General features: G+C 41.3%; 1 protein-coding gene across 1 annotated transcript in view; it reads left to right on the top strand.

Annotated features, from left to right (window-relative positions):
* The window catches only part of AK5 (adenylate kinase 5), a 239,572-nt gene that overhangs the window by 124,068 nt on the left and 90,697 nt on the right, over window positions 1–24,807 (top strand). The window contains exons 7-8 of the mRNA XM_045897391.3: window positions 1,124–1,214; window positions 6,087–6,163. Coding sequence (XP_045753347.1) covers window positions 1,124–1,214; window positions 6,087–6,163 — 168 coding nt within the window. The remainder of the gene's footprint in view (window positions 1–1,123; window positions 1,215–6,086; window positions 6,164–24,807) is intronic.

Raw genomic sequence — 24,807 nt, 5'->3', positions numbered from 1 at the left:
TTTTTTAAAGATTCAAATAAAATGTCTAGAGATGAAAACTATAATGCCTGAACTGAAAGATATCCAGGCTGAGATTAACAGTGTATCCAAACAGTAGAATACTACTCAGCAATGAAAGTGGATGAAAGATGGCTACAACATTGATGAATCTCAGAATAACTGAGCTGAGTGAAAGAATCCAGACAAAAAAGATTGCATGCTGTATAAATCAGCATTTTTATATGAAATTCTAGAGTATGCAAAATAATCTATAGTTAGAGAAATGTAGGATCAGTGAGTACCAGGTAGGGGGGCAGGAGGACAGAATTCATCCCCAAGGGGCACAAGGACACTTTTGAGGGTGATAGTTATGTTCACTATTTTGATTTTCATGATGGTTTCACAGGTATACAGACATAGATGTCAAAACTTACCATTTGTACACTTTAAATATATACAGTTTATTATATGTTGATTATAATTCAGCAAAGCTTTAGTTTTTAAAAACTAGAGATAGGCATGTATTTTTAAAAAAAAAAAACACTGCACAACTTGGGACATAGAGGATTTATAAATATAACCACATTTTTTAATATTTAAATTTTTGTAAATTTTAAAGAATGGTAAAATGTTTAAATCTGTAATTTTTTTACATCTAAGTCTATAGTGTCTACCGACTACCTCTGTTGTATAGTATCTGTAGTATCTAGTACAGTAACTAAAATTTGGTTTGGGAGCTCTTTCTTTTTTTAACAGTACATTGGAAAATTCCCCCCCCCTATTGTTCAGAACTACGTATTTTCATGGTTCTTTTTAATTAAAAACAAAAACCCTAAGAGCCAGAAGGCACAAGGTAAATTTCAGTTCTCATTTTTTCCAAAGCGTACTTTACAAATTAAGAAAATTCTACACATTTTTCTTAACTATAAGTGAGTGATTGTACACTTACTCCCCAATATCCTTCTCTGTTTGATACGTGGTCTAGGCCAAAAAACTCTCTGAGGGTCTGCTTAAGACTCAAGGGCTTTCATTCCTGTTGACCTGCTTCCTTAGAGATACTGTGTGATGCATGCTCATTATAGCTGGGAGTGAACTAATTTATGTCTTCTCTTGTTCCCAACTCGTCTGTCCTGACTTTGCCCAGTTTGACGCTGACCGAGACGAGGATGAGGTGTTCTATGACATCAGTGAGGCAGTTGACAGCAAGTTATTTCCAAACAAAGAAGCTGCAGCAGGTAAGTGTCTGTGTCCTTCGGGCCCCAGTCCCGCCTGACCACCTGCCAAGTGTCTGGAGTCTTATACTAATGTCAGAGCACAACAATCTGCTGTAAGGTTTTAAGGATGACGCTGTACTCAGAGCTTTACACTTCCTGGGACTCTCCGTCTGGCCCTTATAGGTAATGCTTTTCCTCCAGTCATTGTCCTTGTAAATTAGCAGGCAGTCCCAATGTAACATAGGACCTATGTGACTGTAATTGAAAAAAACGAATCTAGCCCATTCGTTGTTCAACAATTAAAAGTTACAGTTCCTCCAGGACTCCTTAACTCATACTTGTCTCTGCCTTGCCCCCTTGGGAAAAGCCTCCCCTTCTGTCCGATAGCTACTCTTATCCCAACCCACAGCTCCCATTTTGGCTCTGCGCCTTCCCTTCCTAAGCACTCACCCCTAAAGGTTTGACGTTGTGATAGTGTGGGGCTATCCCACACCCTTCTGTAGGCAGTACTCACAGTGCTGTCCTTGACCCTTTCCTCACTCTCTTTGACTCTCTGACTCTGGTCAACTCATTGTCCCTCATGGTCTCAACTATCAGTTCCATGTGGGTGACTCTCAAATCTTCGTCCCAGTCCTGACCTTCCTTCTCAGTAATGACCTCAGTGGGTAAAGACCAAAAAAGTTCTGAGCTATAAAGAAAAAGCCTAAACACTTAAAATGTTTAACCATATTTGATTTGAAGGACCCTAAGAAAGAATGCACCCTAAGAGAGGCAGAATGAAAAGAAAGGCAAGGATGTAGTCTTTCTGGGCAGCCCCACGGAGCACAGATAACAGTGTAAACTCACCTGCCTGGCTTTCCAGTGATAGTTAGAGTCAGAGGGCCTACTGCGGGGAAAGATGGAATACTGAGAAGCATGTACGATCATATAAACCTGGGTGCCGCTGCTCTGGACAAATGCTATGACACATGTTCTTCGTAAGTCAGTCTTTCATTTAGAACATTTACTTAGACCTCTAATAACAAATGTCTAACTGCTAGGTGTCCTCAGTTTGCTAAGACAGTGGAGTGGAGGAGCTGATTTAAGCTGCCCCTTGTTTTTTTTTTTTTAATTTATTTTTAAAATTTTAATTCCAGTATAGTTAACATACAGTGTGATATTAGTATCAGTGTACAATAGAGGGATTCAGTAATTCTGTACATTACTCGGAACTCATCATGATAAGTGTGCTCTTAATCCCCTTCACCTCTTTCACCCATCCCCCCACCCATCTCCCCTCTGGGAACCGTCAGTTTGTTCTCTATGCTTAGGAGTCTGTTTCTTGGTTTGTCTCTTTTTCTCCTTTGTTCATTTGTTTTGTTTCTTAAATTCCACATGTGAGTGAAATTGTGTGGCATTTGTCTTTCTCTAACTGACTTATTTCACTTAGCATTATAGTCTCTAGATCCATCCATGTTGCTGCAAAGGGCAAGATTTCATTCTTTTTTTATGGCTGAGTAATACTGCATTGTACATATATACCACATCTTTATCCATTCATCTGTCGATGGACACCTGGGCTGCTTCCCTAACTTGGCTATTATACATAATGCAGCAATAAACATAGGGGTGCGTATACCTTTTCAAATTAGTGGTTCTGTATTCTTGGAGTAAATACCCAGTAGTGGATGATATGGTAGCTCTATTTTTAATTTTTTGAGGACCCTCCATGCTGTTTTCCACAGTGGCTGCAGCAGTTTGCATTCCCACCAACAGTGCACGAGGGCTCCTTTTTCTCCACGTCTTCTAAGCTGCCGTCTTTAGAACACTTGACACTGTACTTTGTGGCTCTCTCGTGGCCCTTCTCCAAGGTGGCCTCATCCTGCGGTGGCGTGGCTGTGTTAGCTTCTGTGCTAGTCGGTAAACATTGTATCATCTTCCCTCTTAAATTTAGGGAGCAACCTGAAAAGAATCTTTCTGAAGACCATTCTACATCTGAAACGGGTGACACTGAGTGTTCCCTGGGGGATTCTATTTCAGCTCTGTATCTATAGAAAGAATATTTTTAAATCAGAAAGAAATTGAGAAATTCAAAATAGAGAGAAGTGAAAGCCATACTATCACTTTTACAAAATGCCCCAATTTTGCTGTCCCTTTTGAGTAACGAGATCATTGCAGGTGTTTTATGCATTAAATTGTTCAATGAAAGAAGGCAAAAATGTGTACATATATCTATATCTACCTCCTTCTTCTATACGTCAAACTTAGACTATTATTAAAGGTTCCATTTTCAGCAAACCAAGCAACCAATGCTGAAAGAACACAAAAGCTATTCAGTCACTATCTGAGCCGATAATGATATTCATTGTCTATTGCTTCCTATGATTTATTAGTCCTGTTGCCAAGAGCAACAACGTGTCAAGAAATTCCATCCCTTAATGATACAATAAAATTTCTGTTAAAAGCATTTTATTAGGAAAGCCAACTCTTCTTTGTAAGCATAAGTTTTCTTTAAAGAGGTTTTTTATTCCCCCTTCAACAGAGATCGACCATCGCTGGAGATTGTTTTCTAACAGTCTTGTTCCAGTTTAAATATTAACTGTAATATCTGTTAACCAGGTTGTTTAAGAGCTCTTGAAAATTTGTACTTTTTTAAAACAACTGAAAGAACAGTTTCTAATTAAATAAAATAAGTAGGACACAGGAACTAAAAGGGGCTATATGTTTAATAAGCCTTTGTGTTCAGATCACATTGCTCATTCCACATGAATCACTCCAAATATAGCTGAGATGAGGGTATCGTTTGAATCCAAGTACCTATCACCACTTCTACAAGTCAGTGGTGGGTAATATCCATATTATGGAAACAATGAAAGCTAAAGAAAATTGGCATTACCTTTAATGATGCTGTCAATAGCAACCACCCAGAAAGGAGCATCGATTGTCCCAGACTGGAGTGGCACTTCCTGATTCCGCTTCTGGTTCTCCCATTTCCACAGCCACCTGGTGACACGTCTCATCACCTGCCATGCACTGTTACTCATTTTCTCAGAATGTGGAAGAGACGGCAGACTCCTCCAAGTCCCATCCCATAGGGTACTGTAATGAAGGATCATACTCATAAAGCTGTTTGGATCGCTCCTGCTTCGACTTAAGAGTAGGCGGGATATGTCGGGAGCTATGACTTCTGTCTTCGATCTCACTTACTTTCTGTAGGACCTAGCCCAAGTTATTTGACTTCTGCAAAGCTCATTTTCTTCTTTTCTAAAATAAGGGGGTGATATTCTATAAAATACTGGTTCTAAAACTTCCATGATCTTATAATGGAAAAATACACGTTTACTTCTGACATCTTGACTTCCCCACAGCACGTAAGTGCAAACTGATCCCAAAATGGGCTTCAAGACAATCAAATATTTCGGCCCTCAGATACACCTTATAAAATTTCTTATTTGAAAAATAGCAAAAACACAAAGATAGAAAAATTGCACATAGTGGCATTACTTGGTAAAATTATACATAAAATTTAAGTTTCCAAATGACCCCTCTGGTCTCACTTTGTTAAATAGCGTGTGGTGCATTGTCTTCCCCACTCTTTTCTGGCAACCACCTTATTAACAATGGACTTGGCAAGGTCTGCTCTCCCGATATGATGGCATTACCCACAGTTGTGCTCTACACACCTATGGCAACTCCACATTTCATTACTTTTCCAAAATCCTTTGATGGGTCAAATATCTCCACTCCGAAAAATTTTATTGTCCTTTCAAAAGAAGTGTAAAGAAACACAAAAACAAGGTTGTAACTGCTTAGTACTTAGACAGTATGACAATGGACCAGTCCTTAGTTGATTTGTTGAACAGTAGGGGTAATCATGAGTAGAGAAAAAAAAAACAAGAGAAGAGTTGAGAAAAGACTGTGTGAGGACATACCTTGAAACTCTCTTTGGAAGAAAGGATGAAAGCAGCCTCTCTGGCAGAGGTTTATGTCTGAAAAGCATGTGAGATGCTTGACGTTTTTATCGTTCATTAAACATTAGTCATTGTGTCTTCTGACCAAGAATTATTTGGCAAAGACAAGTCTACAGTGAAATGCGGAGTGGTTTGTTTCTTCACAAGGACATATAGTATTTTATGGGCAGCACCGAATTCTGTCTTTCTAGCTGGTTAGGTGATATGTATTTCCCGGGAGGAAAGAGTCATTAAACAAGGATGATAAATCAGTTGTGCTCCAGGAGCCCCATTATGAAAATTACCAGTTTAAGTTTGAGCCTTGAGGATTAATGGGTAAGCAAATTAATGTAACCTGTAGTACCTACAGGGGGAAGCTCTCTATTAATACGTTAAGTTAACCCCATGTTTCTCATCATCAGGGACTAAAGTGACCCAAAGGCTGGAGGAAAAAATTGTCAGGTTTTCACGGAGTTAGCAAACTCTGCCCCACTGATTTCTGGAACGTCCTTGCTCTTCTCCCACTCCGCACTTTGCTCATAGTGTTCCCTCTATCTCATTTACTGCTACACACCCCTAAACCGCTTCCCCTCCTGGACCATCCTTACTCACTCTCAAAGTTTGGGCTCATAGATTCATTCCTTGTACTTAGTTCTTACCTCCATCATCACCTCCACTTCTAGTCAGAATTAGTAGCCCTTTATTTGGTTTCTGAACCTTGCTGTTGACAAATCAGAGTCCTCCACAGGACTGTCTTCTTCTTAAGGCTGGAAACAGTATCTAGAGTATCTGTGTTTTCTATCTGGGAGCCCAAAGATGGTGCCCAGCAAAGGAGAAGAGTCTAAAAATGTTTGTGAATTTAATGTAACCACAAGAACAATATGGAAACCTAGTGGGAGATAGTTTGCTTTACAAACATACACAGACAGCCTTTATCAGGTAGTCTTTTCTTTTCTAATCTTAGGTTCGAGTGACCTTGATCCTTCAATGATGTTGGACACTGGAGAGACCATTGATACAGGCTCTGATTATGAAGATCAGGTAATTAAAATCTAAAATTACCTCTCTATTTAAATATTTCAATTTTAGCCTTTGTAAATGTTTTATGAAAATTAGAATTATAAATCATTTTTGAGGTGTTTACAGATAATAGCATATTCCATGATAAATCATGCTAGCCTATAGCTTTTATTCACTCACTTTGGCCCTTCGCCCCCCCCTTCCCCACAGTTCCAAAACAGCAACTAATTAAGAAAAGGTTTGTGGTTTAAGTTACACGAGAAGGAAATGAGGTTATCTGAGGTTCTCTTGTGCAAGAATTTGCCTGTGTCTCTCGATCCCTTTCTGACAATGAACTAACAGTATTTACTGAGTACTAGCTACAGGCTCAGGGTTCTGCTTTTCTATTTCTAACTTTTGAGAAGGACTAATGACCAATGACAACACAGCCAAGAAGTCAAGTCTATTTTCTATTTTAATAAAACCAGAGAAATTTATCTGGGTCATTTTCCTCTCAGCAGAAGAACTCTCCCTCCTGCTGTATTTTAATAATCCAAAATAGTTGGCAAATGATCCAACTCTCTAATTAAGCTTTTTGTTTTAAAAGAGGGTAATGTCTGAAACTTCCTTCTACTGCTCATCAGTGCTCCTCTTCAGTGGCTGAAAGCCGAGAGAACATGAGGGTTTTTCCCCCACATCTTCAACTAATGTATGTCACAGATAAAGCAGATAGAGCAAACCAGTGTCCAGATATAATGGTTGGCTATGCATTTCATATTCCTATCCAGAAACTATTTTCAAAGGGCGCCTGGGTGGCTCAATCGGTTAAGCATTGGTCTTTGGCTCATGTCATGATCCCAGGGTGCTGGGATCGAGTCCCACGTAGGGCTCTGCGCTCAGTGAGACGAGTCTGCTTCTCCCTCTGCCTCTGTCCCTCCACCCTGCTGGTGCTCTCTCACGTGCACGGACTCTTGCTGTCTCTCAAATAAATAAATAAAATCTTAAGAAAAACAGAAGCCATTTTCATGAACATTAAGTTCTTTCTTTTATATTAAAAAGCGTGGAGAAAATATTGACAAGTGATATAATAGGTACTGTGTATTTATAATATTTTTAGCATTTATAAACATTTAATACATACCGAACATTGTGCCAAGTTCCTTAGATTCTTTTCTCACTAATTCCTTACAACATCTCTAGGAAGTAGGAATTATTATCTTTATTTTATAGATAAGAAAATAAAGATTCAAAGAGTAATTTTCCCACAGTTAAACAAAAATGTTTCACAATGGGGAAGGGAACTTAGGGCACATTTCCTCACAAATGCACCATACTGCCTTCTAACTCAGCCTCCAATGACAGGCCATTCATTGATAGATTTTAGGAGCCCTTTCAGTTGCCAACTCCCAAGACCCTAGCAGGGGCAAATTCCAAACACCACTATTGAAGGGGAGTTCATGATCCAAAATTACAGGCTGCGTAAAGACATGAACAATTACCAGATATCCAGCTGATTAAAAAATGGAAGGTTTCACACCCCAAGAACTAGAGAGAACAGGAAAGTCTGAAAGAAATTTCAATATAGAAATACTTAAAATATTCAAGAAGATAAAAGGAAGATAAACCATGAAACAAGTACAGAAAAAAGTGAGAGGGAAGAGGAAAAAAGGAAAAGGGAAGAAATAGAAATTCTAGGCACAAAAAATATTGTCATTGAAATAAAAATTCCGTTAACAATTTTGAATAGTAGACTAGACACAGCTGAAGAGGCTAAATGACAGAACTGAGGAAATTGCCTTAGAATAAACCAGAAAGCTAAACAGTTGCCAAATGTAAGAAACAACTCAGGAGTCCCTGAGGATAGATTGATTGGGCTGACATATTCAAAAAACAGTTCCAGGAGAAAATAGAGGGATGGGGCAGAGGCTCCCTTTTATTTATTCTTTGATTTATTTTATTAACAGATAATAGTTGAGAATTTTGCAGAGATGAGAAACAACACAAGTCCCCAGATTAAAGGAGCACATCCAGTTCTGAGCAGGATAAAAACAACAGAAACAAAACTCTTCCCTTATTCTTTTTTTCATTTAGTCATTTAACAAATACTAATTGAGCCCCTACTGTATGCCAGGTACTATGTGGGTAGTTGAAATACGTAATTGTACAAAAGAGGCAAGAAGCTTACATTCTAGTAGAGAAGACAGATACTAAACAATCAACATGATAAATTAGTAAATCCTCTAGATGTCAGAAGTGGTAAGTCCTATGGGAAAAGGAAAAGTAGAATAAGGTAAGAGGGTTAGGAATGCTGGGGTTGGGAACAAGTTATAGTATTAAATAGGATGGCTTCATTAAAGAGGAGCAATCTGGCAGAGACTTGGGCATAGAATGTAAAACATCAGAACACCGAAGACAAAAATAAAATATTCAAAGTCAAAAGGCATTACCTATAAAGGAACAGCAGTTTTGGTGACAGTAGATTAAATAACAAGAGCTTGCATTTATTGAGAACCTGTTATAAGCCAGACTCTGTGTTTTATGGTTTATGTGCATTACTGCTAACCCTTACAAAAACTCAAGAAGGTAGCTCCGTTTATCCCCACTTTACCGCAGAGGACATTGAAGCTCATGGAAGTTAAGACACTTCCCAAGATCACCCAGCTAGGCGAGCTGTGGAGTCAGGAGACAGACTTTGATCCGCCTGGCACCAAAATCTAGTTTCTACTTTTACCGTTCCCAGTAAAGCCGGTATCTGGGTCACTGGTGATCTAGTGCCAATTCCAGTTAACACTTTTTAGTTATCTTTCTTGACCTCTGCTGCATTTTATTCATCAGACTTTTACTCTGAAGAGTCATGTGGTAAATACCTCAGGCTCTATGAGCCAAATGGCTTCTGTTGGGATTGTTGAGCAAGGAAACCATAACAACACGGTAACAGAGGAGTACAGCGGGGTCCCAGTAAAGCTTTATGTATTGATACTGAAACTTGAATTCCATATAATTCTCATGTGATTTATCTCAACTGTTTAGAAATGTAAAACCCCTTTTAAACTGGAAGGTTGTACCCAAGCAGGCAGAGCAGTGGATTTGACCTGCAAGCTGGTTTGCTGACCCCAGCTCTAAACCATCCTCCCAGTCTTGACATTCTCCTCCCCCTTAGACTCTAACATTTCTAAATTATTTATTCTGTTCTAAATACTTCACATTTGTTACCTTATTTTACCCTCAATTATAGGAGATAGATATTATTACAATATTATTGTTATATTTTATTAAAACACATTTTATTTAAAATATATTTTATTATTACTTATTCTATTATTATTATTATTATAGTATTATTCCAATAAGGAAACTGAGGTACAGAGAAATTAAGCAGTTTATTCAAAGTTACACAGCTGGCAAGAGGTAAAGACAGAATTCATACACAGCCATCTGATTTTGGAGCCAGGATCAACAAAGATAGGCTAGGCTCTGCTGTAGTAACAAATAAAACTCAAAATCGTATTGAATGGAGCACTGGGTGTTATATGCAAACAACGAATCATGGAAAACTACATTAAAAACTAATGACGTAATGTATGGTGATTAACGTAACATAATAAAATTTTTAAAAAACAGATTAAAAAAAAAAACCTCAAAATCTGAGCGCTTTCCTTCCAGAGGTTCTTTTACATGCAACCTCCAGAGGGATCATGGAAGGGAAGGCAAAGAGCCTGAGGAAGACGGACCTGCTCTTAATCGCACATTACCTCTTCCAGCATTCGGTGGGCAGCCGCAGTCAGTGGCCCTCCGCACGTGCAGGGAGGCTGGGAAATGGAACTTGCTTATGCATCCAGGAATGGAGGGTTGAGTTTGGTGAACACCGAGTCAGCCTCAGCCACGTATCTCTTGTCCTGCTCTGTGTTCACTCTCTCAGCGCTCCTCCTACTTGTTGGTCCACTGGTTCTTGGTGTCCTTGCTGAGCTGCTCTCTGCCAGTCCCTTCTTTAAATGTCAGTGTTCCCCAACATCTGTGGCCCCTTCAATCCTCACTGAACATGTTCCCCTTTAAAAAAAGCTCAACCACAGCCACGATCCACTTCGCTCAGAGCTCCCAGGTGAGCTCCTGGTGCATATGTCTGCCTGCTAAACAGCGCTGGTTGGATTTCCCATGTGCATCTCAAACTCAACACATCCAAAACCAAAATCACCATCTTCCCCCACAAAATCTGCTTGTCCTTCTGTCTTCCCTATTTCTGTTAAGGATACCTCCAGCCTACCAGCTGCCCAAGCCAGAGACTGGATGTCTTCATAGCCTGCTTCCTTTCTTTCCCGTCCTACATCAGTTTGATCAAGAAGCCAGTCCGTTCTCCTGTGCAGAAATCGCTCCTTCCCACTCTGGTGCCAGCACCACTGCCCTGGTTGGCACCCTCAGCCTTCCTCCCTGGGATCACAGAGACAGTCTCCTAACCAATCTCCCTGCCCCAGCCTCCTCACCCATCGTAATTGTCTTGTTGAAAAACAAAGCCAGTCATGGCATTCTGCTTCTTAAAACCCTTTTTGGGGGTGCCTGGGTGGCTCAGTTGGTTAAGTGTCTGCCTTCGGGTCAGGATCCCGGGTCCTGCGATCGAGCCCCACATCGGGCTCCTTGCTCAGCGAGAAGCCTGCTTCTCCCTCTCCCTCTGCCTGCCGCTCCCCCTGCTTATGCTCTCTCTCTCTGTCAAATAAATAAATAAATAAAATCTTAAAAAAAAAAAAAAAACTTTTTGGCTCCTCATTGATGTCAGAATGAAACTGAGAGAACCTTCAAATCAAAATCTGACCCCCTACATCCCTCCCAAAGTCATCCCTTGCCAATCACCAAAACACACTCAATGCTCCAGCTACACCAAGCCATCTTCAGTTCCCCCAAGTGGCTTGTGATTTACACAGTCGCTTTCCTCTATATGGAAGCTTCCACAACCGTATCATGCCTACCCCAGATAATCCCACTCATGCGCCATCAGGACCAAGCTTCTTCTCAAGGAAGCCCTCATCTTGTTACATGTTCAGTTCACCTTCTCGGGGGGCGAGGGGGCGGGTGGCCATGAGATCCTATGTTGTAATATTCTCTGGCACTGCAGGGATTGTGTTCTGTTCTAGTTGTCCTCAATGCCTGCCACACAGTCTGGCATGCAGCATATGCCCAGTAAAGGTCCATTTTTAAAAGCCCATAAAATGACTTCAGTTCTTCTTCTGAATATGTAATTTTTGATAACGTGTTAACTCTTGCTAACTCTTTTGAGCCTGGGTTTCCTCTTCTAGAAAATGTTGATGGGAACCCTCACTTGGAAGTACTATTGGGAGAGATACACAGGGCAAGGAACCTTGTACAGAACAAAAGCTCCATAAATATAAACCCTTCTTTTCCAGCTTAGACTGAACTTTTCAGACATCACGCCTTTCTGTGTCTGACAAAGGCCCCCACATGCTCAGCTAAGGGAATGCTAATTGAGCACTTCTGCTTTTCAGTCTGGCATGTAGGAGCATAATCGTAACCCGTGTTTCCTAACACGTAAAAAGCTGAACAGACTGAAAATTCAACAGTTCTTAGATCTCTCAGAGACTCGTGAGGTCACAAAGCAAACCACTGTACCAAAAATTGGAGAGACAGGCAGAGTCAAAAAATCACAAGTGTAGAAACCCGCAAGCAAGAACCTCACCAGAAACCAGTGCCGGGGTAGGAAAACCTAAACTGTAATTGGCAAATTGCAGGAGGCTCGGTATGGGCAAGTGTGAGAGTTAAAAACTCCAGGGGGAGCAAGTCATAGGGGTCCCCACACTTTCGTGAGTTTTACCTCCAGGAGCTCTACCAGGTCCTCACAGTGAATATCAGAGAAAAATCATTTAGTGCTTCTGGCAAGGGGGAAGGGAAAAGGAACCATTTTGAAATACACCAGAGCCCTCTGTTCTTAACAAGACCTGCTCCCAGGGGAAACTATTTTATCAGAACCTAACTTGCTGGGATTTTATCAGAGCCTACCCTACCTGGGAGAACGGAAATACATAACTCCAGCCTCCACCCCCCAACCCCCCAGCTATCCTGTCCCACCTAAAAGGGGGGGAAACCTAAGATACACTGGTGAAGTTCATAGTCCAGGGGCTCACCAAAAGACTGAGACCTAATCATAGAACTATATGTGTTTCATAGAATGTTTCCTTTGCCCCTTCACCTTACCACTACATTACTAAAAGTTTATTTATTGCAGTTTCTTTTACCTAGTACATCATGTCCACCTTTCAACAAAAAATTACAAGGCATACTAAAAGGCAAAAACACATTTGAAAAGCATTGGAACAAGAGTAATAAATGGCAGGATTACTGGACTTATCAGAACAGGATTTTTACTACAAAATATGATGAATATGTTGAGGGCTTAAGTGAAAAAAGTAGACAACATGCAAGAACAGATAACATTCAGGGTAATGTAAGCAGAGAGATGGGAATCCTAAGAAAGAAATGAAAGAAATGCCAGAGATCAAAAACACTATAAAAGAAATGAAGAATGCCTTTGATAGGCTCATTAGTAAACTGGACATGGCTGAAGAAAAAATATCTGAACTTGAGGATATGACAACAAAAACTTCCAAAACTGAAAGGCAGAGAGATAGAAGACAGAAAACAAAACAAAAACAAAAAGCAGAACATTCAAGAACTATGAGACAATTACAAAAGATGAAATATACAAATATATTCAAACTGCAAAAAAAAAATCAAAGATAAAGAAAAAAATCTTGAAAAAAGCATGAGAAAAAATACACCTTACTTACAGAGAAGCAAAGATAAAAAAGACATTCAACTTCTCAAAAAACATGCAAGCAAGAAGAGAGTAAAATGAAATACTTAGTGTGTAAGGGGAAAACATTTTTTAAACCTGGAATTCCGTATCCTATCCTGTAAATTATGCTTCAAAGTGAAGGAGCAAAAGATTTTCTCAAACAAAAATTGAGGAAGTTTGTTGCCAGGAAGCCTGCCTTGCAAGAAATGTTAAAAGAAGTTCTCTAAAGAGAAGGGAAGGGATATAGATTAAGAATTGGTATCTACATAATAAGGAAAGGAAAACAATGAGAGAATGAATTAAATGAAAGTAACATGAAAACTTTTATTTTTCTTATTCTTAATTGATCTAACAGATAATAGTTTGTTCAAAATAATAATAGCAATGATGTATTCAATTATGCACGCTTATGTATAAGTGAAATGAATGACAGCAATGATACAAGGCATGGGAGGAAGATTTAGGAATATTTTGTTACTATAAGCCGTTCTCACTGTCCACTTATTTGAAAGTGGACTTGGATTCTTTTAAATGTATATTGCAAACTCTAGGGCAGCCACTAAAAAAAGTTTAAAAAGAAGTATAATTGATATGCTAAGAAAGGAGAGAAAATAGAATCATTTAAAACCTCAATTAAATGATTTAAAGCTCAGTTAAAACCATGAAGGCCGAAAAGTTTGGAAGCCAAAAACAGGAACAAAGAAAATGAGTAATAAATAGAAAACAATAACAAATATGGAGATATTAATCCAACTATATCAACAAACACTTTAAATGTCAGTGATCTAGGGGTGCCTGGCTGGCTCTGTCGAGAGAGCATGGAACTCTTGATCTTGGGGTCATGAGCTCAAGCCCTATGTTGGGTGTAGAGATTACTAAAAAAAATAAATGAACAAACAAAAATGTCAGCAATCTAAATATACCAAGTAAAAGACAGGGATTTTCAGAGTGGATCAAAAAATAAGACTGAAATATATGTTGTCTACAAGAAACCTACTTTAAATATAAAGACATTTGTAAATTAATGTAAACAGATGGAGAAAGATATGCCATGCTACCACTAACCAAAGCAAAACAAGAGTAGCTATATTAATTTCAGACAGAGCAAACATAAGAGCAAAGAAATTTATCAGGGATAAAGAAAGGCATTACATAACAAGAAAGGAGTCACTATTCCAAGAAGACATAACAATCCTTAATGGATATGCACCAAACAACAGAGTGGGTCCTGGCTCACTGTCCACCCAAGTCCTTGATCCCACCCCCTCCATCTCCCTAGGACCTTGTTCTATTAATGGGTATTGCTTCATCTTTCTCAAGGCTCTCATCCTCAAAGTATCATTTTTTTCCTCTATCTAACAACCCAACATCCCTACTTTGAAGAAAGGAGTGGTCAACAGCACCAAGTGTCATAGGAAGACCAAGTGGGATACTATCTTCTCCCCTTTCCTTCAATACCAAACTTGGTAAAAGCAAAGTCAACTCCTCTGCTCCATGACTTCACCTCCCAATCTACCCCGTAAACCAGCTTCTGCCTACCCTGTTTCTCTAAGAGACTATTAAAAATCATCTCATTACTGCCAAGTCAGGAAGACATTTACAATGTATGGAGTCCAACACACTGATGACACTTTTTTTTTTTTAAGATTTTATTTATTCGACAGAGAGACATAGCGAGAGAAGGAACACGAGCAGGGGGAGTGAGAGAGGGAGAAGCAGGCTTCCTGCCGAGCTGGGAGCCCGATGTGGGGCTCGATCCCAGGACCCTGGGACCTTGACCTGAGCCGAAGGCAGACGCCTAACAACTGAGCCACCCAGGTGCCCCAGTGACACTTTCTGCTTTCTTAAAACTTTTGGATCCCTTGGCTTATGCCACCTCTGTGGCCTCATTTCTTTGTCTCCTCCCCGCCCCCCATTATGGCCTGGAGAGTGGGCTTTGTAGAGCAGGTTATGTGTTTTGACTTTATTCTAAGAGCAATGGGAAGCCTTGAAGAGTTGTTTTGTTTTGTTTTGTTCATGGCAGGGGTATATGGGGCAGAGGGGAGGGGGCAGGACATAACATAACTACATTTATGTTTTAAAAAAAGATTGCTCTTGCTGCGATGTGAAGAACACATTGGAGGAAGGCAAGAATGGGTCGAGGGAAGCTTCAGTGGTCCTGAAAAGAGATAATGGATGGTACCTTGCACCGGAGTAGTGGAGGAGATGGACAGAAAGGAATTTATTTAAGAGGTACTTGTGAGGCAAAATCAACAGGACTTCATGTTAAAATGAATATAAGAGCCAACAGGGAGTGCACTTTGGAAAAAATTCTTGGGTTTTTAACTTGTACAGCTGGGTGGATGGTAGTGGCATTCACTGAGAAAGAACACTAAGAAAACACCAGTTCTGAAAGGGAAGAGCATGAGTGTAATTTTAGACATGTGAGTTCAAAATGCCTTAATGCATCCAAGTAGAGAATTCAAGTGAACAATTGAATATACAAATCTGGTGCTCAGAGGAAAGATCTGGGCTGGAAATAGATATCTGTGAGCTTCTGAATATAGGTAGAACATGAAGCTGCATATGGAGAGGATACTAAAAGAGAACAGACTTGAGAAGAGAAGAGGGTCTACCACTGAGCAATGAGGAAATTTAAAGACCAGGTAGAGGAAGATGGGGCAGGAAAAAGATGTAGAAGGAGCTGTTAGAGAGATAGGAGGAAAATCAGCAGAATGTGGTGTTCCAAAAACCAAACAAAACAGTATTTCAAGAAGCAGAGAGGGTCAAATGTTGACAAGAGGATGAAGAGGGAGAATGGAAAATGGCCATTGTATATAGAAACATGAAGGAAATTGTTGACTTTATAAAGGGCTATCGGGGAAGTCGTTTTTTGTTAGTTTGTAAAGGAAGTCAATTGAGCATGTTTAAAAGCTCACAGGAAGGATCCACTCATTAGGGAGAAGGAGAATATACAAGACAGAGGAAGGTTCCTCTGAACGCAGGAGGACTGGATTCAAAGGTCAGGTGTGTAATGTGGGAAGTTAATATGTTCCTGTCAGATGACTTGCAGAGGCAGAGCCATCTGTTGAGAGTCTGAGATTTGAAGCAAGTAGAGGATTGATTTGTAGAATCCAGTGGAGAGAGAACTAAGGAAACACAGCAGGATTGGCAAGCAGTCAGGGAATCCATTTGACATTAGTACCTAGAAATTTATTTTGACCAATTTATCCTTTTCCTTTTTTCCCCCATTCATTTAGCAGATATGTATTGGGTACCACATAGGTGCCAGACACTCTTCTAGACACTAATGATACAGAGCGCTGTGGGACTTCCATGGGGCACAGAGAACGTGGATAGTTCCCTTCACTCAGCTTTGGAGTTGTACCAAATATGTGCTGCAAACAGACAGAACATCAGCAGAGAGTAAGAGATGGTGGGCCCAGGACAGGAAGGAAAGTGGACAGAGGACAGTTAGGGGGCAAAGTCCAGAAGAACTAGCAGTACTTTTTACTTCTTTAAAAATATAACTCTATGTCACAAATACAAGCTCTTTTTTTTTTTTTTAAGATTTTATTTATTTGACAGAGAGAGACACAGCGAGAGAGAGAACACAAGCAGGGGGAGTGGGAGAGGGAGAAGCAGGCTTCCCGTGGAGCGGGGAGCCCGATGCGGGGCTCGATCCCAGGAGCCCGGGATCATGACCTGAGCCGAAGGCAGTCGCTTAACGACTGAGCCACCCAGGCGCCCCGAGCTAACTCTTTATTAAAAAGAATATTTTATCCTGCAATTCTGGCAATCCTGCAAGGATTTCAAATCCTCCTTCTTCCTTGAGATCTTCTCTAATAATTAAAGTAAACATTCATTTCTTGCCTGCCCCACTGAACACCCAGAGCACTTGAGGTTGATACCCCTCAGTCTTAGCACCTGATTATATTTAATATTGTACTTCATTATATACTGTCTCCTCTCAGTCCTTGTCTCTTACGTGCATCCATTATGAAAAGGAACATAGACTGTGGAGCCAGACAGACCTGGTTTAGAGCCAATGTCACATGTTTGAGTTCCAAGTTACTTAACCTCTTCAAGCCTGAGTTTCTTTACCTATAAAAATGGATGTAATTCCTGGCAGGCTATTTAGATTAAACAAGGGGCGCCTGGTTGGCTTAGTTGAATAAGGGTCCAACCTTGATTTCTGCTCACGTCATGATCTCTGAGTCATGGGATCAAGCCCTGTGTTGGGCTTCACTCTCTGTTTGGGATTCTTTCCTTTTCCCTATCCCTCCCCCTCCCTTTCTGCTCCTCTCCCCACTCGCACTCTCTCTCTTTCTCTTTAAAATAAATAAATAATCTCTAAAAAAGAGATTAGGAGGCGCCTGGGTGTCTCAGTCGTTAAGCAATTACCTTCAGCTCAGGTCATGATCCCAGGGTCCTGGGATCGAGCCCCATGTAGGGCTCTCTGCTCAGCGGAGTGCCTGCTTCTCCTTCTCCCACTCCCCCTGCTTGTTTTCCCTCTCTCGCTGTCTCTCTTTCTGTCAAATGGATAAATAAAATCTTTTAAAAATAAATAAATAAATAGATAGATAGATAGATTAAATGAGAATCTATGTAAAGATGCCTGGCATAGTAGACTATCATCTTCTTTCTTTCCTTCTCAGAAAGGAGGACCCTATGATGTACTTCTTCTGTGTCTACTACACTGTGACAGGGACACTGTCAGAATCAAAATAGACTTAATGAATAAAATCATAATGCCCCAACCCCCGGCCAGAACAGATAACAGAGTTTGTGTGTGTGTGTGTGTGTGTGTGTTAACTAAAGTTCCATAGTGATATTTACCTTCTAAATCAAGAAAAACTACATTTAGCCAAAGCATATGTTGGGTTGTATTTGTAAGACTGATTCAAACACTGCCATTCCCTAACCAATCTATTTGAGCAACATGGCACTTATCATAATTTGGGCACTTACTAACTTGTAGCCGACATGCTGAGTCCTGTTCTAATGGGCAAATCAGGTTTTTGTGGCAAGTCCCACAAGGCCCTGCGGAAGCCAGAAAAATGGAATGGCCAGGTTTACCTCTCAGCTCTGCAGTAAGCACTTGTTCTTGGTAGTGAAAACTGTTGATGGCCCATTGAAATTACAAAAGCAGGGACACTGGCGAGGGACCAAGGTCAGAAAGTTGTGATTTACAACTTTTCCCAAACACCAACGCAGAAACACCTGCTGTGGGTTGAGGCTGCCAACTCTCCCCGGCTGTCCTCATTGGCCAAGGGGGTTTGGAGCTAATTGATTCTGTAAGAAGCAAGACTAGTCCCCTTTGTAAATATCATAAGTTAATCAGGATATATTTCCACTCTTCTTGACTACAGAGTCGGGGATGTCCTTCCTGTTTTCAGTGTAGATATTACATATTCAGTAGCAATGTTCTATCACTTAGGTTGCCAGTTTGGGCCAGAGTTCAATATATTTCCACACTCGGAAGATGTAAAGTAAATGCCTCATCACTATGCATATCTAGCGTGCCCCTTAACAGGACTATAGGACAAATCTTTGCAGAAGGTAATGAGAACTGATAGAATTCCTCATTTCAAAGCAGGAGGATATACTCCAGAGGTAAAAATGTGTGAAAGACTGATCAGTAGAGACCGTTTGCTTTCCTCTTTCCAAAAACCCTATTATTCTTCTTGTCAGACAGGTTTAGTAATTAATCTCACGAGCTCCTGTGACGTCCTGTTAACTGGAGTAATCTTGAATTCCTTGTCATTTTGAAGGCAAAATGAAAATATTTATGACACACAATAGCATCATTGCCCAATAAAGGGAAGGAGATAGAACTACGTGTGACCTGTCACCTGATGTGCTTTGAAGCCTCCAAAACAGGAAACCGTCATTAATGGGAAACCAAATAAACTTCTAGGATTATGGTGTATGTACAGAAGTAAGGAGGTGGGGAGAGAGGGCAAAACGTTGAGAACCCAATCTGAAAGCAAACAGAGGCTTACACAGACTTCAATGCAAGTGGCAGGAGAGCGATGTGATGAGGGTGCCCTTTGCTCTTTGGAGTTGGTTGCCAAAGAGCAGTGTTACCATCACCCACCTACTGATGATCTTCCTCTTTCTTTTTTTTTTTAAGATTTTATTTATTCATTTGAGACACAGAGATACAGAGAGAGAGAGAGCATGAGCAGTGGGAGAGGCAGAGGGAGAGGAAGAAGCAGACTCCCCACTGAGTCAGGAACCCGATGTGGGACTCGATCCCAGGACCCTGGGAGCATGACCTGAGCTGAAGGCAGACGCTTAACCATCTGAGCCACCCAGGCGCCCCGATCTTCCTCTTTCTGTAGGCCGTCGGATCACAGTGTATATCCATACATCAATTTTCCTAAGGAATCTCTGTTCTTATTAGGGATGGCCACTATAACTACAGCAAGTGAAGACCCCAAGCTTAGAGTCCTGAGTGGGTCTGCGTTCTGGTTCTGCCACTTCGTGGCTTGGTGATGTTCACACATCTACTTAACTGCTCCGAGCCTCAGTTTCCAAAGCTATAAAATGAAGAAAATAATGTGAAGATTAAAGAGCTGCTTTCTACCGAGGCATTCTATCAAATGTAAAACACTATGTATGCAGCTCTACAAACATGATTATTTAGTATACGTTTCTCATGTCCTCTTTTGAATGTGGATAGAAAACATGTTAGGGAACAATAGTTTTACCACTTAGATTTTTAAAGGACCCCAAGAAAATAATAAAATAATAAAAACAAAGAATTTATTTGGGACTCCAGTACCATCCCAAAGGTTTCAGGGCAGACCTTCCTAACTTTGAAAGCACTTGTTCCTATTTTTAGCATAGCCTTTGTCACATGGATTATGGCTTTTTGTATACGTGTCTTTCTCCTCTAGTACATTATACCCAGGGGCACAGACAATGTCTACTTTACTATAATTCCTTAATTCTTTGCATAATGCTTGGTACAATGTAGGAGGGCAATTCAGACATATTTTTTCCATAAACAGAGTGAAGAATTTCAAAGGGAAGTACAAGGAGGAAATCTGACATTCTTACATGGTGACCAGAGACCAGGGAATAAAACAAATGTACATGGTGAAGATGAAAGCATTGTTTTAATCTGTGTTTTTGAAAGAGGGTAGCTAGGATATTGAGAGGTCCAAAAGCGATCATGCAAGAAGTGGTTGAAGGATCTGGAAATACCTAAGTGGAGAAGCACTTAAAATCCTAAAAGCACGATGAATGAGCAAGCTCCTGTTGGCCTGTTCACTCCATGGTGGGCGGGGTTTGTGGTCTTGTTCATATCTCTGTTCCTGACACCTTGCACAGCACCTGAGTGATGCTCAGTAATGAACTGTTCAGTGAAGAAATTCCATTATCCATAAGGGACTATGTCATTTTAGAAAAGAGAGTTAGACTTTACCATGCGAGCAAGGATTAAGCCCTAGAAATAGCAATGACAAAGTGGTGGGATTCATATGAATGTATAAGGAATTTTCTAACTAGTTTTAGGTTCCAGTTGAATATCTCATTGAGAATATTCAAATTATGGATAACCATTCCTCAGGGATATTTTTCAAAACTGATCTGTACTTGCATTGGGGGCGGAGGGGGGGTGGATTACCTGCGTCCTAAGGTCCTTCCCATCTCTGAGTCTATTTGTATACAAACAAGCCAAGGTGTGTGTGTATGTGTGTGTGTAAAACATCAACTCCCACTACCATCCCAGAAATATCTAAATATTGTCCCCACTAGCCTGCTCCAGGGCTTGAGGTCCCATCACCAAGGAATTGAAGGGGAGGGGAGGCTTGATACGGTGTCACTAGAAGGTCTCGCTCAATTTTCCATCATGAACTTATTTAATCAAGTATAACCAACTGCAGCTGAAAAAAATTGTCATCATTTTAGGACATTGTTAATTTTGCAGTCCTTTTCAGTTTTAAATTCAGACCAGTAAAAGTCGTGCTATTATCAAATATCAAAAACCATAGGAGTGGGGGCGCCTGGGTGGCTCAGTCGGTTAAGGGGCTGCCTTTGGCTCAGGTCATGGTCCCAGGGTCCTGGGATCGAGCCCTGCATTGGGCTCACTGCTCGGCGGGGAGCCTGTTTCTCCCCCTCCCTCTGCCTGCCTCTCTGCCTACTTGTTCTCTCTCTCTATCTCTCTGTCAAATAAATAAATAAAATCTTTAAAAAAAAAAAAAAAACCATAAGAGTGTTCTTTAAAAACGTAACCCTGTTAGGAGTAGAAACCTATTAAGTCACTGTCAGTCATGGACCCTGAAGCATGAAGGAATGCCTCATCGTTAACCAGAGGTGGTGTTGTCCAGTGTTACAGCCATGGTGCACAGTGGTTAAAACCATAGGCTGAGGGGTCAGACTGCCTGGGTTGGAATTCTGTTTCTGCCAGTTAACTAATCGTGTGGCCTTGGGCTTCTTTGTGCTAAAAGCTTCCTCACTTGCAAAATAGCGGTTTTATGAGGGCTAAATGAGATAATGTAACAGTGCACTCAGAACAATAACAATACCTAAAACGTAGTCAGTACCGATTCTGAATCAGACATAATGCGAAGCATCGTTCAAGTATTTTAACAACCCTAACCTCCAGCCCCAAGTTTCAGTTGAGACAGAGATATTAAGTGACTTGCCCCCGGTCACCCAGCTAGAGAGTGGCCAATCCCAAAACCTGTGCTCCTGACCTCCTCAGCCTCCTTGCTGAAAATGTTGCTTTCTAGCCTTGCATCTGTGTGGGATTTTCAGGGTAAGAACCTGGAGGAAGAGGAGTAGTAGTAGTAATAATAATAACAATAATAATAATATTAGCTAAAATTTCTGGAGTGCTTTCTATGTTTCAGCCACCATTCAAAGCACTTCACATGCATTAAGCCTCACCACAACCCTACAAAGTTTTGTTATTATTCCCATTTTACAGATACAGAACTGAGGCCCAAAGAGGTTAAGTAACATGTCAAAAATTCAACCAGGCAGTCTGACATCACTGAGACTCAACCACCACACTCTGGTTCTACTTTAGGATAGCCCTCGGTGGAGCAGGGGACTTTGGGAAACCAGGAAACCATATCCGTTCCAAGATCCAAAGGAAGACAGGGTGTTGAGGTGAAAAAGAGACAAAGACAGTTGGGACCATTTCCTTTTTGATGATTTTGCTAGAACTTCCCCCAGCGTTAGGAGTGGGAATGGGCCCAGACATGAACAGATGGGATGGACTTTTGAGGCACACGCCATGTGCTAGGAGGTATGGGGCTTTTTGTTTGCTTGTCTTGTCTTCAATTTAGAAGCTTGATGACTCAGGAAGAACACACTTGGTTCTAAATAGTAAATGCAAAAACACCCCTTTTAAAATCACTTTGCTTTTTAATTAATTTTCTTTGGGGGACACCAGCAGAGAACCCAACCTAAAACTTCCAGGTTTTTTTTTACTGTATATTCATCACCTTGAAGAAAATTCAGAGTCAACAGCTTTTATTAAGTGCGTGCCCTGTGCCAAGGGCTCTCATGATCAGTTTAATTCTCCCCTCAACCCTGGGAGGAAAGTATCATTATCCCCAAGGTCACAAAACTAATAATGTCTTCACTCCAAGTTCATCTCTTCCCAGTAAGCCATGCTGCTGCCCCAGAATCTATAATAATACCCCAGCAACCATCTCCCTGCAGAGCAAAACAAAACAAAACAAAAACCCCCAAAACAAACAAACAAACAAAAAAACTAGCTTGTATTTCATCCCAGTATTTGCAGTTATAGGAGTCAGTCTCTTCACAGGCTTATAAAATGAGCAAGCCATATAAGCAGATGTCTGAGTTTGTAAGAAATGTCAAGTCTGGAAGGAGGGGGGAAAGATGGCAGAGGAGTAGGGGACCCTATTTCAACTGGTCCCCGGAATTGAGCTGGATATCCACCAGACCACTCTGAGCACCCACGAAACCAGCCTGAGATGTAAGAAGATCTGGATCTCTACAAGCAGAATATCGCAGGCGGTTGGTTTTGAGGTACGAAGCGGAGAGCTGTGATTCCGCGGGCAGATATCGGAGGATAAACGGCAGCGGGAGGGTGCCTGGCCGTGGGGATCCTACACCACCAGTGAACAACAGCCTCGCGCGCTGCGGACAGGCACAGACTCGCAGACCACTAGCAGCGGGGAAAGGACTCTAGGGCAGCCCCCGGGACGGAAACCCGGAGCGGCGGGGTTGCGCGCGCACGAACTGGGAGCGGCTGGCGGTTTTAGAAGCACAAAGGGCAGAGACGTGCCCCGACCTGGAGGCAGGACTGGGAGCACTGCAGAGGGGCGCACAACCCAGGACGCTGCAGTTTATAGCAGCACAGACAGAAACGGAGACAGTGTGGCCTGGAGGGCTCACTGAAGAACAGACTGAGGTCTCTCTGCCCTGAGGCACAGGGTTGGAAACGGTCTCTTCTGCTCTGACTCGCGGAAGAGACGCGGAAAGCCACCAGGGAAAGCCGTCAGAGAACAAAAGCCCCAAAAACTGATTCCCACTGAGCCCATCCCCTGCCACAGGGGCGCAGGGCAACTCCGCCCAAACAGGGTTGCCTGACTAACAGCGCGGCAGGCCCCGGAAGACAGGCTTGGAAAACAAGAGGCCAGCAACCCTAAGGTCCCAAGAAAACAGCTGCATCTTGCTTGGGTTCTGGTCAATAATTTCGACTCTATACATTCCCTCAAACACCCATCAACAGAATGACTAGGAGGAGGAGCCCCCAAAACAGAAAAGACTCAGAGATTATGACTTATGCTGCAGATTTACAAATGGATGCAGATATAACCAAGATGTCGGAGATGGAATTCAGGCTAGCAATTGTGAAGACAATGGCTAGAATGGAGAAATCAATTAATGGCAACATAGAGTCTCTAAGGGCAGAAATAAAAGGTGAACTGGCAGAACTTAAAAATGCTCTCAATGAGATCCAATCCAATCTAGATAATCTAATAGCTAGGGTAACTGAGACAGAAGAGAGAATAAGCAATCTGGAAGACAGTATAATAGATAAAAAGGGAAAAGAGGAGGCCAGGGAAAAACAACTCAGAATCCATGAAAATAGAATCAGAGAAATAAGTGATACCATGAGGCATTCCAGTGTCAGAATACTGGGAATCCCTGAGGGAGTGGAGAGAGAGAGAGGACTAGAAGATGTATTTGAGCAAATCGTAGCTGAGAACTTCCCTAATCTGGGGAATGAAACAAACATTTGAGTCCTAGAGGCAGAGAGGACCCCTCCCAAGATCAAGGAAAACAGGCCAACACCCCGGCATGTAATAATAAAACTTGCAAATCTTAGAACCAAGGAAACCATCTTAAGGGCAGTTAGGGGGAAGAGATTCCTTACGTACAGAGGGAGGAACATCAGAATAACGTCAGACCTATCCACAGAGACCTGGCAAGCCAGAAAGGCCTGGCAAGACATATTCAGGGTACTAAATGAGAAGAACATGCAGCCAAGAATACTTTATCCGGCAAGGCTTTCATTTAGAATGGATGGAGAGATGCAGAGCTTCTACGACCGGCAGAAGCTGCAAGAATATGTGACCACTAAGCCGGCCCTGCAAGAAATATTAAGGGGGGTTCTATAAAAGGAGAAAGACCCCAAGAGTGATATACAACAGAAATTTACAGGGACAATCTATAAAAACAACATCTTCACAGGCAACATGATGACAATTAATTCATACCTTTCAATAATCACTCTCAACGTGAATGGCCTAAACTCTCCCATAAAACGGCACAGGGTTGCAGATTGGATAAAAAGACAGGACCCATCCATATGCTGTCTACAAGAGATTCATACAAGAGACTCATTTTGAACCTAAAGATACATCCAGACTGAAAGTGAAGGGATGGAGATCCATCTTCCATGCCAGCAGAC

The sequence above is a fragment of the Mirounga angustirostris genome, unplaced genomic scaffold (genome assembly GCF_029215605.1).
Source record: "Mirounga angustirostris isolate CCGP_5_RB_7025 unplaced genomic scaffold, mMirAng1.0.hap1 SCAF_4, whole genome shotgun sequence".
Taxonomy (NCBI): domain Eukaryota; kingdom Metazoa; phylum Chordata; class Mammalia; order Carnivora; family Phocidae; genus Mirounga; species Mirounga angustirostris.
Note: the sequence above shows the minus strand (reverse complement) of the source record. Positions and strands in the feature narration are given on the sequence as shown.